Source organism: Larus michahellis, chromosome 4 (assembly GCF_964199755.1).
Source record: "Larus michahellis chromosome 4, bLarMic1.1, whole genome shotgun sequence".
NCBI lineage: Eukaryota > Metazoa > Chordata > Aves > Charadriiformes > Laridae > Larus > Larus michahellis.
This window is the reverse complement of record NC_133899.1, coordinates 92,319,274-92,336,326: the sequence shown is the minus strand read 5'-3', so window position 1 is coordinate 92,336,326 and position 17,053 is coordinate 92,319,274. Positions and strand designations below refer to the sequence as shown.

General features: G+C 64.2%; 1 protein-coding gene across 2 annotated transcripts; it reads right to left on the bottom strand.

Moving 5' to 3' along the window:
- Positions 1–1,876: 1,876 nt before the first annotated feature.
- GRK2 (G protein-coupled receptor kinase 2) lies at positions 1,877–11,098 on the bottom strand. 2 transcript variants are annotated; one of them, XM_074586443.1, is made up of 21 exons: positions 10,706–11,098; positions 9,464–9,540; positions 8,727–8,800; positions 8,283–8,384; positions 8,125–8,199; positions 7,579–7,640; positions 7,217–7,268; positions 6,787–6,878; positions 6,287–6,386; positions 6,075–6,153; positions 5,824–5,954; positions 5,263–5,357; positions 5,079–5,186; positions 4,934–5,000; positions 4,663–4,763; positions 4,449–4,515; positions 4,277–4,372; positions 4,024–4,186; positions 3,781–3,917; positions 3,453–3,566; positions 1,877–3,031 (listed from the first exon to the last, which is right to left on the bottom strand). In XM_074586443.1, the coding sequence occupies exons 1-21, from the start codon at positions 10,816–10,818 to the stop codon at positions 2,870–2,872; spliced, it is 2,067 nt and encodes a 688-aa protein (XP_074442544.1). In that variant the 5' UTR covers positions 10,819–11,098; the 3' UTR covers positions 1,877–2,869. The 2 variants fall into 2 exon arrangements, with proteins under 2 accessions (XP_074442544.1, XP_074442545.1); XM_074586444.1 differs by having other exon boundaries at positions 3,453–3,563; positions 10,706–10,956.
- Positions 11,099–17,053: the final 5,955 nt, after the last annotated feature.

Sequence of the window (17,053 nt, the reverse complement as noted above, 5' to 3'; positions counted from 1 at the left end):
GGTACCCGGAACCGTCACCAGGCACGGAGGACGGGGCACCGGACCCAGAGCCGTCAACGGGCACCGGGCACGGTGGGGTACCAGCACCCAGAACCTGCACTGGGCACGGCGGGGCACCGGACCCAGGATGGGCACCGGGCACAGGGGACGGGGCACCGGACCCGGAACCGGCAACAGGCACCGGGCACAGCGGGGCACCAGCACCTGGCACCGGGCACAGCAGATGGGGCACCGGAGCCGGAACCGGCAACAGGCACCGGGCACGGTGGGGTACCGGCACCCAGTACCGGCACTCAGCACGGCAGGGCACCAGACCGAGGATGGGCACCGGGCACTGGGCACGGGGCACTGGACCCAGAACCGGACCCAGGCACGGTCACAGGGCACGGTGGGGCACCGGCACCGGGCACAGCGGATGGGGCACCAGACCTGGAACGGGCACGGGTACCAGTACTAGGCACAATGGGGCACTGGCACCCGGAACCGGGCACAGGCACTGGGCACAGCAAGGCACTGGACCCAGAACAGGCACCGGGCACCAACACCCAGAACTGGGTACTGGCACCGGGCACGGTGGGGTACCAGCACCCAGAACCGGCACTGGGCACGGCGGGGCACCGGACCCAGGATGGGCACCGGGCACAGGGGACGGGGCACCGGACCCGGAACCGGCAACAGGCACAGGGCACAGCGGGGCACCAGCACCTGGCACCGGGCACAGCAGATGGGGCACCGGAGCCGGAACCGGCAACAGGCACCGGGCACGGTGGGGTACCGGCACCCAGTACCGGCACTTGTCACGGCAGGGCACCAGACCCAGGATGGGCACCGGGCACTGGGCACAGGGGATGGGGCACTGGACCCAGAACTGGACCCAGGCACGGTCACAGGGCACGGTGGGGCACTGGCACCGGGCACAGCGGATGGGGCACCAGACCTGGAACGGGCACGGGTACCAGTACTAGGCACAATGGGGCACTGGCACCCGGAACCGGGCAGAGGCACTGGGCACAGCAAGGCACTGGACCCAGAACAGGCACCGGGCACCAGCACCCAGAACTGGGTACTGGCACCGGGCACGGTGGGGGACTGGCACCCGGAATTGGGCACAGCAGGTTGCCAATACCCAGCACCGGGCACAGTGGGGTACCGGCCCTCGGACCCGGCACAGCAAGGCACCAGGCTCGGCACTGGGCAGGGCACCGGCACCCAGAACCAGCACTGGGCATGGGCACTGGCACCAGGCACAGCAGGGCACTGGACCCTGCTACCAGCACCAGTCCCCATCCCCCCCAGGGCACCCTGCACTGGAGACCAGAAGTACCAGCGGCCCCGAGCAGGGCACCGCGGGCACCAGGTCTGCCCCTGCTGGGGACCCGTTATCCCTCACCTGCCCCGGTACCGGGGCTGCCCCCTCCACAGTGTTTCCTCCTGCGTACCCCAGCAGGGGCACCGGGACTCCCTTCCCCTTGCACGCCTTGGACACCAGCCCTGGGCTGGCTCCCATCCCATCCCATCCCAATCCCTGCTCCCCATTCCCAAACCCATCATGCCCATCCCATCCCATCTCACTCCCATCCCCATCCCACCCCCAGCACTCCCCGGGGATGCAGGGTCCCAGGTCCCCACCCGCCCTGTGCCGGGGTGGCTGTTTTGCCCCGTCACCCTCTCATCAAGCACCAGGGAGTCCCCCGGATGTGCCACAAGAAGGGTGCTGCCCCGCAGCAAGGGGACAGACAAGGTCACCCACGGGGACTGGGCAGCAATGAAAACCCAACCCCCTGCCACCCCACGCCCACCGCACCCACCCGGGACCCCCATCCAGCAGGACATGAGGACAACTCCCACCCGCACCCCGCAACGAGGTGGAGCCGGATGGTGTTTTCCCAGATTTTTATTATAAAAACTCTTTTTCTTTTTTTTTTTTTTTTTTTTTTGGCATTCTCACGTCTCTGCTCATTAAAATCTCATTCACCAGTGGCCCCGGCCCTGCCCGGTGCCACCCCCCGCCCGCCCCTGCAGCAGAGCGACCAGAGACCAATATTTACAGATGCTGCCAGGGAGTGGGGCGGGCAGGGGGTGGGGGACACCCTGCCCCTGCGCCCACCAGCTGGGGACCGGGGCTGGCGTCACATGAGGCTGATTTGGGGGGGGTCCCACCTGCTCCTCCCTCCTCCTCGGCCATCCCCTGCCCCCCCAGCTGAGCACTGCCACCCCACAGCTCGAGGTGGGGGGAGGCAGGGGGCTGGCAGGAGGGCACAGCCGGAGGACGGGGGGAGGAGGACACAGGGGACCCATGGCACAGTATTTACAGGGGGTCCCCCCCCAGGCACACACACACACTCACACACACATCAAGGACTTGGCACCCACACGACAGGCACAGCCGAGCCAGGACACGGCGGCTACCAGGGAGGTGGGCAAAGGCTACGGGTGAGACGAGCTGGCCGGTTCCCTGCCCGGCTGGAGCTGGGCACCCACTTGCCCCATTTTGGCACACACAGCGGTGGCGAAGCAGGCGGGCACACAGAGGGGGGGGGCGTGGGGGCTGCCTTCATCTTAGCCGGAGAGTTCGTAGAGGAGTTGGGGGGACACGGGGGGAGGACCCTGGGGAGAGGTGCTGAGCTACACCGCGTGCCCAGCGCCAGCTCCATGCTGGAGGCTGGGAGGGGACGGCAACGCTGCAGCCGTGCCCGCTCCGCAGCCGGCGGGTGAGACTGACACCAGGCGTCCTCCTGGCCCCGGGACGTAGGGGGGGTGACAACGACGAAGAGGAGCAGGGGCACGCAGGAACCCAACCCAATAAATTAGAGGCGGGGTGGGAAGGGGGGTGGGGAGGGGGGGGGAAGGAGGGGGCGCGGGCAGCGGGTCAGAGCCCGTTGGCGGAGCGCTGGATGAACGGCACTTTGCTGAGCTCCACCACGGGCGAGCGGGGCTTGTTCTGCATGCGCGGCACCCGCTGCAGCAGCTGCTGGGCCTGGCGCTGGGCGTCCCGCAGCTCCTTCCGCCACTGCACCAGCTCGGGGTCGCTCTGTGCAGGCCAGGGCACGGGGTCAGGACGGGGCTCCCCGGGGTGCCAGGGCAGGGTACAGGGTGGCCAGGGGGGACCCCGGGGTGCCACGGCTCTGGGGTTCCCCCTAACTTTTAGTATTCATGCCCCAGGATGGCTAAATGTGCAGGGCTAGTGGCTAGCAGTTGGCAGGAGAAGGTGGTTGGTGCCCAGCCGGGGATGGCTAGTGATACCCCAGAGGTGGGCTAGCACCCAGCAGAGGGGATGGCTAGCAGCTAGCAGGAGGTGACTAGAGCCCAGCAAAGTTGCTCTCCCAGCAGGAGCAACTGGCACCCAGGGGAGATGGCCAGCAGGGGTAGGAGGAGGCTAGCGCCTGGCAGGGGTGGCCAGTGACCCCAGGGAAGGGTGGTCAGCCCCAGCGGGTGACCCGGGGCACACTCACATCGCACTGCAGCACGAACTGCTTGCCGCCGCGGATGCGGAGCAGGATGCACTTGCGCTCCTTCACCTGCGTCTCCTCCACCGAGTCGATCTCCTCCATGGTGAGCAGGGACTGCTGGGGGGACAGGCTCAGCCCGGCCCTCGCCCCCAGACCTCCGTGCCCCCCCTCCAGACCTCCCCTACCTGCCCCCCTACCCCTCGCAGCACCATGTCTGCTTGTGCACATCCCTCGCCTCCCGTGTCCAGCACACCCTGATGCCCGCCAGTGCCAGGGTGCGCCCGCTGGCCCCGCACTGCCCTGTGTGTGTCCCCCCCCTTGCCCGCCTTACCGGCGACTCGCCCTCCCCGCGCCACTCCAGGCGGTTGGGGAAGAGGTAGAAGTAGCGGCGTTGCCACTGCGTCAGGAAGGGGTTGCCCAGCTTGGCCATGTACCCGTGCATGATGCAGTCCTTGCCCATGGCGTACTCTGTGCGTGCCGCGCCGGGGAGAGGCAGGGTCAGCCCGGGGCGGGGGGCCAGGCAGAGCTGAGGGGGTGGCAGGGGTTGGGGGGGATGACACCCGGCCCCACTCACCCTCCTCGTGGCCCAGCTGCTTGTTCTTGGCCTTTTTGCGAGCCTCCAGCTTGTCGGTGTCGGCGTTGACGGCTTCGAAGACGGTCTCCGTCACCTCCTGCTGCCACCGCTCCGAGATGGTGAGGGGGAAGTTGCGGTAGAGCTCCTGGTCGCTCTCCAGTAGCTGGCAGGCAGGGAGGCATCGGCGGGTCAGGGGGCTGCTGCCACCTCAGCCCTGCCACGCTCATCCCCTCTACGACCCCCCCCCAGCTACCTTGATGCCCTTCGTGTCCTCCTCATCGAAGGAGCCGATGTCGAAGGCGTCGGCCGCATTCACCTCGCCGCGGGGTGGGATCAGGGGGGGCGGGTACTGCAGGCAGGAAAGGAGTTTTAGAGCAGTGGCTGCCGGTGCTCCCGTGCCCCTTCCCGGGCATTGTGCCCCTCACCTTCTGCAGGAAAACCATCTGCCAGTCCAGGCCCTTGAAGAAAGGCTCCTCCTTCACCTCCTGAGCCCTGGGGAACGAGGGGAGGGAGCACTGCAGGCGCCAAGCTGCTGCACCAGCACACCCTCCTTCCCTGCCTGCCTTCTGCTCCAGCCCCGGTGCCCGCCGTGCCCACCAGGACTCAGCCCCGGTGCCCGCCGTGCCCATCGTGACTCACCCCCGCCCCATGCAGCCCAGCCGCCGGTTGACATCTCGCTGCAGCAGCCCCTCGAGCAGGGAGCGCAGCTCGGGGGAGAAGGAGTCCGGCAGTTCGACGGCCTGCAGGAGAGGACATGGTCATTCACACCGTGAGCACGCAAGCCCCCCTGCAGACCCCCACCAGTGCATGGCAGGGGCGGGCACAGCGGCAGAGGGGTGCTCATGCCCTCTCCACACCTGCCTCAGCCCTCCTGGGCACAGGGGGTAAGGGCCGGGGTGCCCCAACTCACCATGGTGAGGGTCATACGGTCGATCTCGTGCTTGTCCTTCGTCTTGTGCTGCCGAAAGGGGCTGTGCCTGCGGCCGTGAGGGGAGAGGAGAACTCAGTGGTGCCCACCCGTGCCCACCTGCGCCCACCCGTGTCCACAGGCTCACCCCCGGAGCAGCTTGAAGAGCATGCAGCCCAGCGAGAACCAGTCGGCGCTGCTGTCGTACGCCACTCCTTTCTGCAGCACCTCCGGAGCCATGTACCCATGGGTGCCCCTGCAGGGGCACAGAGCGGGGTCAGGGGCTGTGCCAGGCAGGCGGACAGGGCAGGCAGAGGCGCAGGCACACTCACACACTGGCATGGGGCTTCTTTTTGGAGAAGTCGCAAGCCAGGCCCAGGTCTGAGATGCGGACGTGCCCAAACTCGTCCAGGAGGATGTTTGCCGGCTGCCAAGACACCGTGCCACCCTTGAGCCCAAGGGTTGCCCATGGGCACAGGGTGGGCAGCGAGGCTGGGGGTGCCCACACCGGTCAGAGTGGGGTGCTCTGTGGGATTCGGGGGTGTCTGTGGGACTGCGAAGTGCCAGTGGAGTCTGTGAGTGCCCACCCCAGGTCTCAGGATGCCTGCGGTGTCCCAAGGGTGCCCATGGAGTCTGGGGGGGTTCCTGAAGGGTCAGAGGTGCCCATGGGAACTGGGGGTGCCCTCTGGGCTTGGGGAGTGCCCACGGTGTCTGAGGGCTCCTGCAGGGTCTGTGGGCGCCTGTGACACCTGTGGGTGCCCACAGGGTCCTGGGGGGATGCTCTACAGGGCCCAGGGATGCCAATGGGGACTCTCGACACCTGCAGGGTCTGAGGATGCCCGTGGGGGTGTGGGTGCTCGGGATGCCTGCAGGGTGCCCGTGGGGTCGGTCACCTTGAGGTCACGGTACACCACAAAGCGGCTGTGCATGTGCTCCAGGCCCAGGATGATCTCGGCCGCGTAGAACCTCATCTCCGCCTCCGAGAAGACGCCGTGCTGGGACAGGTGATAATGCAGGTCTCCCCCTGCGGTGACAAGGGCCAGTTGTCACCCTAGCACTGTCCTCTGCAGCCCTTCGAGCCCGTGGCTCAGGCCAGCCATGGCCCTGGGGCCAGGGATCAGCCACTGGGTCCCTTGGGACTCACCGTTCATGAGGTCGAGGATGAAGCTGAGCTTGTCGGGTGTGTGGAAGGCGTATGACATGCACACGATGAAGGGGCAGTCCTGGCAGGAGAGACGGGGTCACACAGCGCCAGCGGTGGCCCGGGAACACCCTCCCTCACCGTCCCTCTCCCCTCGCTCATGCCACCGCCTGCAGCCGGGCTGCCAGCCCTGCCCGATGCCTGTGTCCCCTCACCCCGGTGCTGACGAGGGACAGCATGATGCGCTCGTTGAGGGCCAGGGTCTCGCCCTGCTTCATCTTGATGCGTTTCTTGTCCAAACACTTCATGGCGTACCTGGGGGCAAAGAGTCCCTGCAGGGTCTTGCTGCTGCCCGTGGCCTCGATGCCACAGCCCGCCTCTGCCCATGGCCACGGTCCCACGTCCCTCCAGTGCCACCGCCGTGCCGCCACAGCCCTGCCCTGCCCACGGTCCCTCCAACCACAGCCACACCGTCGCATCCCTCCACTGCCAGCACCCACGGCCACATCACCGTATCCGGCTACCACCCACGGCCGTGACGTCCCCGTATCCCCCAGAGACCCGTAGCCATGGCAATCCTTCTGCAACCCCCTAAACATCTGTCGTCACGGCAACACCACTGCAGCTGCCCTCGGGACCACCACCACGGCCCCAGTGCCCCGCCACGTCACAGGCGGATCCCTCTGACCCCCCGTGACCAAGCAACCCCTGTTACATTTTTCCCGTATCTGCTTTCCGGCAGCCGTAGACCTCCCCGAAACCGCCGCGGCCGATGATTCGGTGAACGCTGAAGTCGTTCATGGTGAGCTGGAAGGGGGTGAGAAGGAGGCAGGGGTGAACCTGGACGTCTGGGTGCCACAGCACCTGCCCTGCACCAAGAGCTGCGTGTGTCCGTGCTGGTGGGGGGCCCCCCGCACCCTGCCTCAGTTTCCCCAGGTGAGGAACACGGTGGATGCTCCACATGTCCCTGTGAGCATGGTCAGGTGTGGGAGAGCCACCTGTGAGTGAGTGAAAGCCCCCGGGGGTGTGCGAGGGTGCCTGCACCAGCCCTAGTGAGCCCTGGGGCAGCAGCCTTGTCACTGTGCCCACATTTCCCCTCCCTGGAAGTGCCCGGGGTGCCCCGAGGTGCAGGGGTCCCTGCTCACATGGATGTTCAGCTCCACGTTCTTCCACTGGCAGAACCGCGTGAACTTGTCACTGCAACGAAGCACAGAGAGGGCAAGAGTGGAGCCCCTGGAGAGACCCCCCGCAAGACCCATCTCAGGGCAGAAGGGCCCCTTGGACTTGTCCGGAGACAGGCAGCACCCCCCGGAACCCCCGTCTGGGAACAGAGGGACCCTGGGCCAGACCTGGGGATGAGAAGAGCCCCCTGAGTCCCTGGTCTGGAGACAGACACCACATGAGCTCCTATCTAAGAAGGGACCCCTGGCCCCTCTCTGGGCCAGGAGACCCTGGTCCCCAGTGGGATGGGACACCCCGATTCGCGTGGGACTATCCCCCATCTCACCTCTCAATGAATTTCTGGAAGATGCCCCCACGCAGGTTCTGGCAGATCTCCTCAATGTAGGGCTGGGGGGACACAGGACTCAGTGCTGGGTCTCCAGGGCCACCCAGGTCACCCGCACCCCTCAGGTCCGATCACTACGTGAGGTCTCCTCCACCCCTGGGATCTCACATATCCCCACACTGGCACCTTGCCACTGACAGGCCCCTGGCTTCTGCCACCCAGGGCCACCTGTGTCTCTGGGGACCCCAACGTCACCATCCCGTGGACCACACTGTCACCCTAGGTCACCTCTATATCCAGGGTCCCAATCACCACCTTCTGATGAGCCCCCCCCGTCTTAACTCCAGCCCCCAGCCCCATGAGGACCCCCAGCAATCCCCCTCACTTCCAACCTGCCGGGGAGCCCCTCACCATCCCTTGGGGTCCCTCTACCTTCTGGGACACCCCACCACCTCCAGGGGCCTCTCTCACCAGCCCCTCATAAGGATTAACCCTCCAAGTACCAGGGGTGGCAGGGACCCCCTCTCTGTCCCGGGTAATGCCCACCTGGAAGAGGTCTGGGGGCACCTGCTTCTTGCTCAGGCGGCTCTGGACATGCTCTGTGGCACTCTTGGAGAAGGGCTGTGAGGCAAAATGTGACTGTGTTACCCTAGGCAGAAGGGACAGGGGCACAGGGACAAGGCCTGCACAGCAACGGCACTCACGTGGGAGCAGGCCAGCAGCTCCTTCATGATGTAATGGTCAAAGATGTGGCGGCTCTTGGCAGCTCGCTCCTCCTCTGAGTCCAGCTTCTCGTACTTCTTGATCTGGCAAGGGCACAGCTCCCGTGGCACAGGGGCACGCAGCCCCCAGGCCTGTGCCAACACTGGGCACAGCCCTCACCCCACACAGGGCTGGGCAGCCCCTGGGACCTGGTACACCAGGAAACATGGCCCCAGCCCCTCTGGGTACCACATCCCGTGGACACCCCATGGTTATCACGTCCCCTGGGGACCCAGAGCATCACCTCCTGGCCCCCCGGGCACTGTCTCCCTTGAGTAATCCGCATGCTTTTGGTAACACGTCTGTGTGCATTGTAGGTACCAAATCCCACCCTCAACCCTCCTCATGACCACGGGGATCCATCCAGGTGGATCCCCCCATCTCACCTCCTCATAAAACTCCATCAGGGGTTTGGCCTCCTCTGCCTGGTTAAAGGCGAAGTCCCGAAAGAGCAGGTACCCTGGCAGGGACAGAGCCATGGTGTGAGAGCTGCCCGCCCCAGGGCAGCAGTGTGTGCCCCAGAGCCCGGGCCAAGGGGGACAGGGATGTCCCCTGGGCCTGCCTGTCCCCACGGCCACTCCCATGCCAGGCTCGGGGAAGTGCCAAGCTGGAGACTGGCCAGGGTTTGGCAGTGAGGCAAGGACATGGGGAGGAGCAGTGCCACAGGGCACGGGTGCGGTGAGGTAGTGAGAAGATCGGTGCAGTGGGGCAGCTATGGGGCAGGGGCACAGGCGGGCACTGTGGAACAGGCTGCCGTGGGGCGGACGTGCCCGGAAACCACTAGAGCCGGCAGGAGGAAGTGAGAGGCGCTTCCTGCCCCGGACGGTTAGCGCCGACACTTGGGGAAGTGACGGGGCGGGGGACATAGGGTGGGGGACGTGGCGCAGGGGGTTGTGTCACGCAGCCCCCAGGCACCTCTGCCCAGCCCAGGCCCACAGCCCCCTTGCTTCCCCCAGGCCATGCCAAGGGCAGAGGGGAATGGCCACAGCCACTACCACCGTCACCGCTGCCACCAATCCAGCCCCCAAGCCCTCCCACGCTGGTTCCGTGTTTGTGGGCGCTCTTCCACGTGACCTCCCTTGTGTCCCCTGTGTTACCCGCAGCCCCTGTGTCCCCATCTCACCGATCTTCTGCGTGAAGATCTTGTCGAACGTCACCTCTCCCCGGTCCTCCAGGTACTTCTGCATGACGCTGCGGATGCTGGGGAGACACCAGAGGGGCTCAGCACCCCGCCTGCCCCCGTGCCCCCTGGCAGACACCCCCAGTGTCCCCCATGCCTGCCCTGTACCCACCGTGCCTCTCCTCTCCTGCTCCTCCTGTGTCCCCAAGCCCTGTTGGCATGCGTGCCCTCCCATCTTGTGTGTCCCCCCTGCCAACTGTGACATGTTGCTGGGCCCCAGTGAGGGTCAGGCACAGCGTGCCCCACACGCTAGGGTTCAAGGGAGGTTGGGGAGGAGGCTACCCCCCAAAAATTCCTCCCCGCTGCACAGCATGCTGTGCTACTGCCTGCCACGCTGTGCTGTGTGCGGTGCGTGTGTGTGTTTGTGCAAAGGGAAGTTGTGGAGCGGGTTGTGTGGGCAGGAGGGGGTGTGCGCGCGAGAGCAGCAACGGCGCGGGGGCGGCGGGGAGCAACACAACGCGGCATGTGTGTGTGCACAGGGCTGTCAGGGTGACCAGCTGAGCCCCTGCGTGCGTGCTGATGTACTCCACGTGTGCACGTGCGGCCACATAGAACCACAGAATGGTTTGGGTTGGAAGGGACCTTAAAGATCACCCAGTGCCACCCCCTGCCCTGGGCAGGGACACCTCCCACCAGCCCAGGTTGCTCCAAGCCCCGTCCAACCTGGCCTTGAACCCCTCCAGGGATGGGGCAGCCACAGCTTCTCTGGGCAACCTGGGCCAGGGGCTCACCACCCTCACAGCCAAGAATTTCTTTCTCAGATCTCATCCAAATCTCCCCTCTTTCAGCTTAAAACCCTTCCCCTTCGTCCCATGGCTCCCCTCCCTGATCCAGAGTCCCTCCCCAGCTTTCCTGGAGCCCCTTTAGGGACTGGAAGGGGCTACAGGTGTGTGCATGTGTAACCACACGTGTGCGTGTGCATGCAGCACCCCCAGCCCCCAGCACACACGTGTGTGTACACACACACACACGGCTGCGGGGGTTGCAGGTGTGCCGGGATGGCGTGTTGCTGCGCACCGGGGACAGGCAGGGCTGGGTGTGACTGTGTACCGGAGAGGGAGTGCCCGTGTGCCGCGCAGGTGAACCGGGGCCGGGGGAGGGGGGGGTGCCCAGCTTGGCCGCATCAGCCGGGGCCGGACCGCGACCGGGCAGCGGCGGGAGGGTTCCGCGGCGGCGGGGCCTCACCTGGGCTCGGGCAGGAGGATCCTCTTGCTGGCGCGGGCGGCGGGCGCAGCGCGGCTCTTCTCCATGGCCATCAGGTAGCTCACGTCCGCCAGCACCGCCTCCAGGTCCGCCATCTTGAGCCGAGCCCCGCCGCCGGCTACCGCCGGCCCCACCGCCCGCCGGCCCGGACCCGACCCGCCGCCGGACCCGGAACCGGAACCGGGACCCGGAACCGGAACCGGGGGCGGACCCGGAACGGTCGGCGGCGGGGACAGGCCGGGCCCGGCCCGGCGTGTGTGTGTGGGCCCAAGCGGCGGCGCGGCCTCAGCGGCGGGGGGCCATGGCGGGGGGAGAGGGGAGGGGAGGGCCTGAGGGGAGCGCGTGCCTGTGCGCGTGTCCCCGCGCGTGTCCCTGCGTGACAGGCGGTGCTGGGGGCGGGGCCTGCGCGCGCCCCTCCCATCGCTCCGCCCACCGGCGCGCGGCCGGACAGCGTGGAGGGGGGGGGTGTGACAGTGTGTGTGTGTGTGACAGTGTGTGTGTGACAGTGTGTGTGTGTGACAGTGTGTGTGTGTGACACCGTGTGTGTGACAGTGTGTGTGTGTGTGACAGTGTGTGTGTGACACCGTGTGTGTGTGTGACACCGTGTGTGTGTGTGACAGTGTGTGTGACACCGTGTGTGTGTGACACCGTGTGTGTGTGTGTGTGACAGTGTGTGTGTGACACCGTGTGTGTGTGTGACACCGTGTGTGTGTGTGACAGTGTGTGTGACACCGTGTGTGTGTGACACCGTGTGTGTGTGTGTGTGACAGTGTGTGTGTGACGCCGTGTGTGTGTGTGACAGTGTGTGTGTGACAGTGTGTGTGTGACAGTGTGTGTGTGTGACAGTGTGTGTGTGACAGTGTGTGTGTGTGAAACCATGTGTGTGACACCATGTGCGTGTGTGAGAGACACCGTGTGTGTGTGTGAGAGACACCGTGTGTGTGTGACAGTGTGTGTGTGTGACACCGGCGGTTGTGTGACACTGTGTGTGTGACACTGTGTGCGTGTGTGAGAGACACAGTGTGTGTGACACCGTGTCTGTGTGTGTGTGACACCGTGTGTGTGTGTGAGAGACACCGTGTGTGTGACACCGTGTGTGTGACACTGTGTGCGTGTGTGAGAGACACCGTGTGTGTGACACCATGTGTGTGTGTGAGAGACACCATGTGTGTGTGTGTGACACCAGGTGTGTGACACCAGGTGTGTGTGAGACACCGTGTGTGTGTCACTGTGTGTGTGTGACACCGTGTGTGCGTGTGACACCAGGGGTATGTGTGTGTGACACTGTGTGTGTGTGAGACACCGTGTGCGTGTGTGACACCGGGGTGTGTGTGTGTGACAATGTGTGTGTGTGAGACACCGGGGGGGTGTGTGACACTGTGTGGGGGTGTGTGACACCAGGGGTTGTGTGACACCGGCCGTGTGTGTGACAGCACGAGTATGTGACACCACAGGTGTGGGACACTGGGTGTGTGAGTGACACCGGGTGTGTGTGACAGCGGATGTGGGAGACGAGGTGTGGGTGACACCGTGGGTGGGTGACACCGTGGGTGTGGGAGACCAAGCATGTGTGACATCGTGGGTGGGTGGCACCGGGTGTGTGGGACACTGTGTGTGTGTGACATCAGGTGTATGTGACACCACGGGCATGTGACACTGTGGTTTTGTGTGACATCGTGTGTGGGACACCATGTGTGAGTGTTGCACTGCGTGTGTGTGTGACACCATGTGTGACTCCGTGGGTATGTTGACACCGGGTGTGACACCGGGTGGGTGTGACACTGGGTGTGACAGCAGATGTGTGACACTCTATGTGTTACACTGTGGGGGTGTATGACCCCAGGTGTGTGTCACACCATGGATGTGTGACAGCAGGTGTGTGACACTGGGTGTGTGTGGCACCATGGGGGTGTGACACTGGGTGTGACGCTGTGTCTGACACTGCTGGGGGTGTGTGACACAGGACGTGGGACACTGTGTGGCACCATGGGTGTGTGACACCGTGTGTGGCACTCCACACATCACACTGTGTGTGTGACACCGGCTGTGACCGTGTATGACAGCGTGTGTGGCACCGTGCAGCACCACCCGTGCGTGTGTGCGCACACGTGTGTGACACCGTGTGACACGTGGGTGACGCTCTGCGGGGAGGATGGCTGTGGCTTTGCCCCCCTGTGGAGGAGGATGCGCACCCACAGGAGACCTTGGCCTTGTCACCCTCAATGTCGCCTTGGTGGCCCGGTGGCCCAGAGCCAGCCCTGGAGGAGCTGGAGGTGATGGGGACGTGGGGACAGCTGCCACCACCAGCCCCTAGGAGGTGATGGGGACAGCTGCCACCACCATCCCCTAGGAGATGATGGGGCACAGGGACAGCTGCCACCACCACCCTGTAGGAGACGATGGGGACAGCTGCCACCACTCTCCAGGAGATCATGGGGACAGCTGCCACCACCACCCCCTAGAAGACGATGGGGACATGGGGACAGCTGCCACCACCACCCCCAGAAGATGATGGGGACGCAGGGACAGCTGCCGCCACACTCCAGGAGATCATGGGGACAGCTGCCACCACGACCCCCTAGAAGATGATGGGGACGCAGGGACAGCCGCCACCATCACCCTGTAGATGATGAGGACATGGGGACAGCTGCCACCACCACCCCCTAGAAGATGATGGGGACGCAGGGACAGCCGCCACCATCACCCTGTAGATGATGAGGACATGGGGACAGCTGCCACCACCACCCCCTAGAAGACGATGGGGACATGGGGACAGCTGCCACCACACTCCAGGAGATCATGGGGACAGCTGCCATCACCCTCCAGGAGATGATGGGGACATGCGGACATGGGGACAGCTGCCACCACCACCCCCTAGAAGATGATGGGGTCAGCTGCCACCGTCACTCCGTAGGAGATGATGGGGACAGCTGCCAGCACCCCCCAGGAGATGATGGGGCACAGGGACAGCTGCCACCATCACCTCCTAGAAGATGATGGGGACATGGGGACAGCTGCCACCACCCCCCAGGAGATCATGGGGACAGCTGCCACCACCACCCCCTAGAAGATGATGGGGACATGGGGACAGCTGCCACCACACTCCAGGAGATCATGGGGACAGCTGCCATCACCCTCCAGGAGATGATGGGGACATGCGGACATGGGGACAGCTGCCACCACCACCCCCTAGAAGATGATGGGGTCAGCTGCCACCGTCACTCCGTAGGAGATGATGGGGACAGCTGCCAGCACCCCCCAGGAGATGATGGGGCACAGGGACAGCTGCCACCATCACCTCCTAGAAGATGATGGGGACATGGGGACAGCTGCCACCACCCCCCAGGAGATCATGGGGACAGCTGCCACCACCACCCCCTAGAAGATGATGGGGACATGGGGACAGCTGCCACCACACTCCAGGAGATCATGGGGACAGCTGCCATCACCCTCCAGGAGATGATGGGGACATGCGGACACGGGGACAGCTGCCACCACCACCCTGTAGAAGATGATGGGGACACGGGGACAGCTGCCACCACCCTCCAGGAGATGATGGGGACATGGGGACAGCTGCCACCACCACCCTGTAGGAGATGATGGGGACATGGGGAGAGCTGCCACCACCCTCCAGGAGATGATGGGGACATGGGGACAGCTGCCACCGCCACCCCCTAGAAGATGATGGGGACATGGGGACAGCTGCCAGCCCAGGGCGTGGGTGGCCGAGGAAGCCTCGGTGCTGGGCGGGGGGGACGGGGGGGGGGACACAACGCACAGGAGGTCCCCAAGGCCTCCTGTCCCCGGCCCCTCCGCTTCCCTCGCGGACGCAGAATTTCGGGTTTTCTTTAAATCTTACCCCCCCCCCCCAAAATTCCACCCCCCCCCAGGAAACAAAATATTTTCCCTCCAGAGGCCGGTACCTCTCCCCCCCCCCCCAGTTCCCCCCCCCAAAACATCTCTCCCAGCCCTGGGGTAACACGCTCCGAGCAAAGCCCCTCTCCAAAAACCGGACAATGTGGAGAAAAAAGGGGGAAAAAAAGCCCCCCAAAATGAAAATAACGGAAATAAAAATTACCATTTCCTCCCCCCCCCCCCCGCCAGCCCCCCAACCAAGACACCCCCCCCCCCCCCAGCCCCACTGAGAGAGCGAACGCCGTGGTTTTGCTTTTACCCTTAATGCTTACATTTAATTTTAAAGCACAAACATCAGAGATGGACTCTAAATCGCCAACAAAAAAATATATATTTACAATATTTCTCCAAGGGGGGGGGGTGGGGGTGTGGTGGGGGGAAGGGAAGGATGGGGGTTGGGGGGGGGGGGGGGTTAAATCGAAATGAAACAAAAAAAAAAAAAAAAACCACAACCAAATCCTTAAACATTTGTGACTTTTTCTCGCCGTTGTGGTCGCCGGGGAGCAGTCTGGGGTGGGTTTTTAAATCACTAAGTGATTTTTTTTTTTTTTAATTTTTATTTTTTAATATATATAATTCTCTTTTTTTTGTTTTCTCCCTTGTGGATTTTCACACCCCCCCCCCGCCCGCTGATGGGGGGGGGGGGGGGGGGGGGGCCGGTGACACGCCGGAGTCGGGACACAAGTGACACGCAGGCACCGGGGGGGGGGAAGGCTGGTTGCCCCCCAGCTCGGCCGCTAGCCCCCGAGGCGAAGGGAGGGGCCCCCCCCGCTCCCCCCCCCCCCAAACTCTACCCCAATTTTCTTTCTCGTTGCGAAACTCCAAAAAAAAAAAAAAAAAAAAAGAAAAAAGAAATGAAATGAAATAAAATAAAAATCAATCCAAAAAAAAAAAAAAAAAGCTTCCCGATTCTTCTGACGTCTTTTCCCGGGAGCCGCGGCCACCAGAGACTAAGGCAGGTGGCCCCCCCCCCCCCCACCCCAGCTCCGCTTTTCCGCTCGCCCGGGGGGCTTTTCCTGCTCAAAGCCATTGTCCCCTTGTGTCCCCCCCCCCCCCTCCTCCGGAGGGCCGTGCCACCAGCCCGCCCCCACCCCCCTCACCCCCCCCCCCCCCGGGCAGAAAGGGGGGGCGGCCGGCTCTCCTCCCTTATTGCTTCTGAAGCAGGCGGGGTGGGGGGCGCAGGGACCCCCGGCCACCCTCTGCAGGGCTGGGGACAGGTGGCACTTGGGGGCGGGGCGGGGGGGGACACACGACACACACCGGTTTGTGCTATCTGTAGGCGCTGCCGGGGGCGGGGGGGGGTCCGACAGGGAGAGAGACGGGGTGGGGGGGTCCTGACACCGGGGGAGAGCTGGGGAGCGTCCGGTCACAGGGCGGGGGGGGGGACAGGGAAGGAAATAAAATAGTGACCCCAAAAAAAGAAGATTCCAAGTTTTGTTTTTTTTCTCTCCTTTTTTTTTTTTGTATTTTTTTTTTTTTGTCATTTTTTTCCCCCCTCTTTTGTTTCTTGGTTTTTTTTTTTTCCTTTTTTTTTTTCTTTTTTTTTCTTTTTTTTTTTTTTTTTTTTTTAAAGTGCAAAAAGCTCTCCGCTGCCCTAGAGAGAGGTTCTTTGGACCGACCATTCATTGCAAAGGCAGCTAAAAAGGGGGGGGGGGGGGGGGGCCGGAAAAAGGAGAGGACGACGCAGCGGGGTGCCAAGTTTGGCCCCGGGCCACAGAGAAGCCTTCGCCCCTCCAGCCCTGGTGCCCCCCCCCCGCCCCGAGTGCTTGATGATGCCGGGAGCTGGAGAGGAAGGGGAGGAAGAGGAGGCAGCTCCTGTTTCCCCCCCCAACCCCTACTCCGTCTGCCCCCCCCCCAGCTGTCCCCCCCACCTCCGTGCGCTCACTCACCCCCGGGGCTGATGCTTTCCGAGTCCTCCCTGAGCTCTGATGTACCTGTGGTCACTCCCGGCCCCAGCCGTCACCTCTGTGCGGGGACAGACGAAGAGGCCCCCCCACCCCCCCCCCGGAGTGGAAGCGCAGCATCATCCCCCCCAGCCCCTAAACTGAGCCTCCCCGGGCAGGGGGAGAACGGGCTATAAAGCCCCCGGCTCCTGGCCAGCGTCTGGCCGGAGAACCCGTGACACCCCGGCCCTCCAGACTAAAAAGATGCAGGAGAGCGGTGGGAGAAGGGGGGGGGCTCCATCGCAGCCCCCTCCCCGCTTCGATAGGGAGGAGGGAAAGGGTCGGCGGGGGGGCTGAGAGCGCGGCGGTGGTGGCAAGGAGGGGTTTGTTCCAGCTCTGCTCCCGCTTCCTTGGGGAGACCTTGACCCTCAAAAGCTTTGTGCTAACGGGGAAGTGACAAGTGTTTCAAGGCAAGGAGACGACGGGGAGGAGGGGAAAAGCTGGGGGGGGGTGGGGTGGTGTGTGTGTTGGG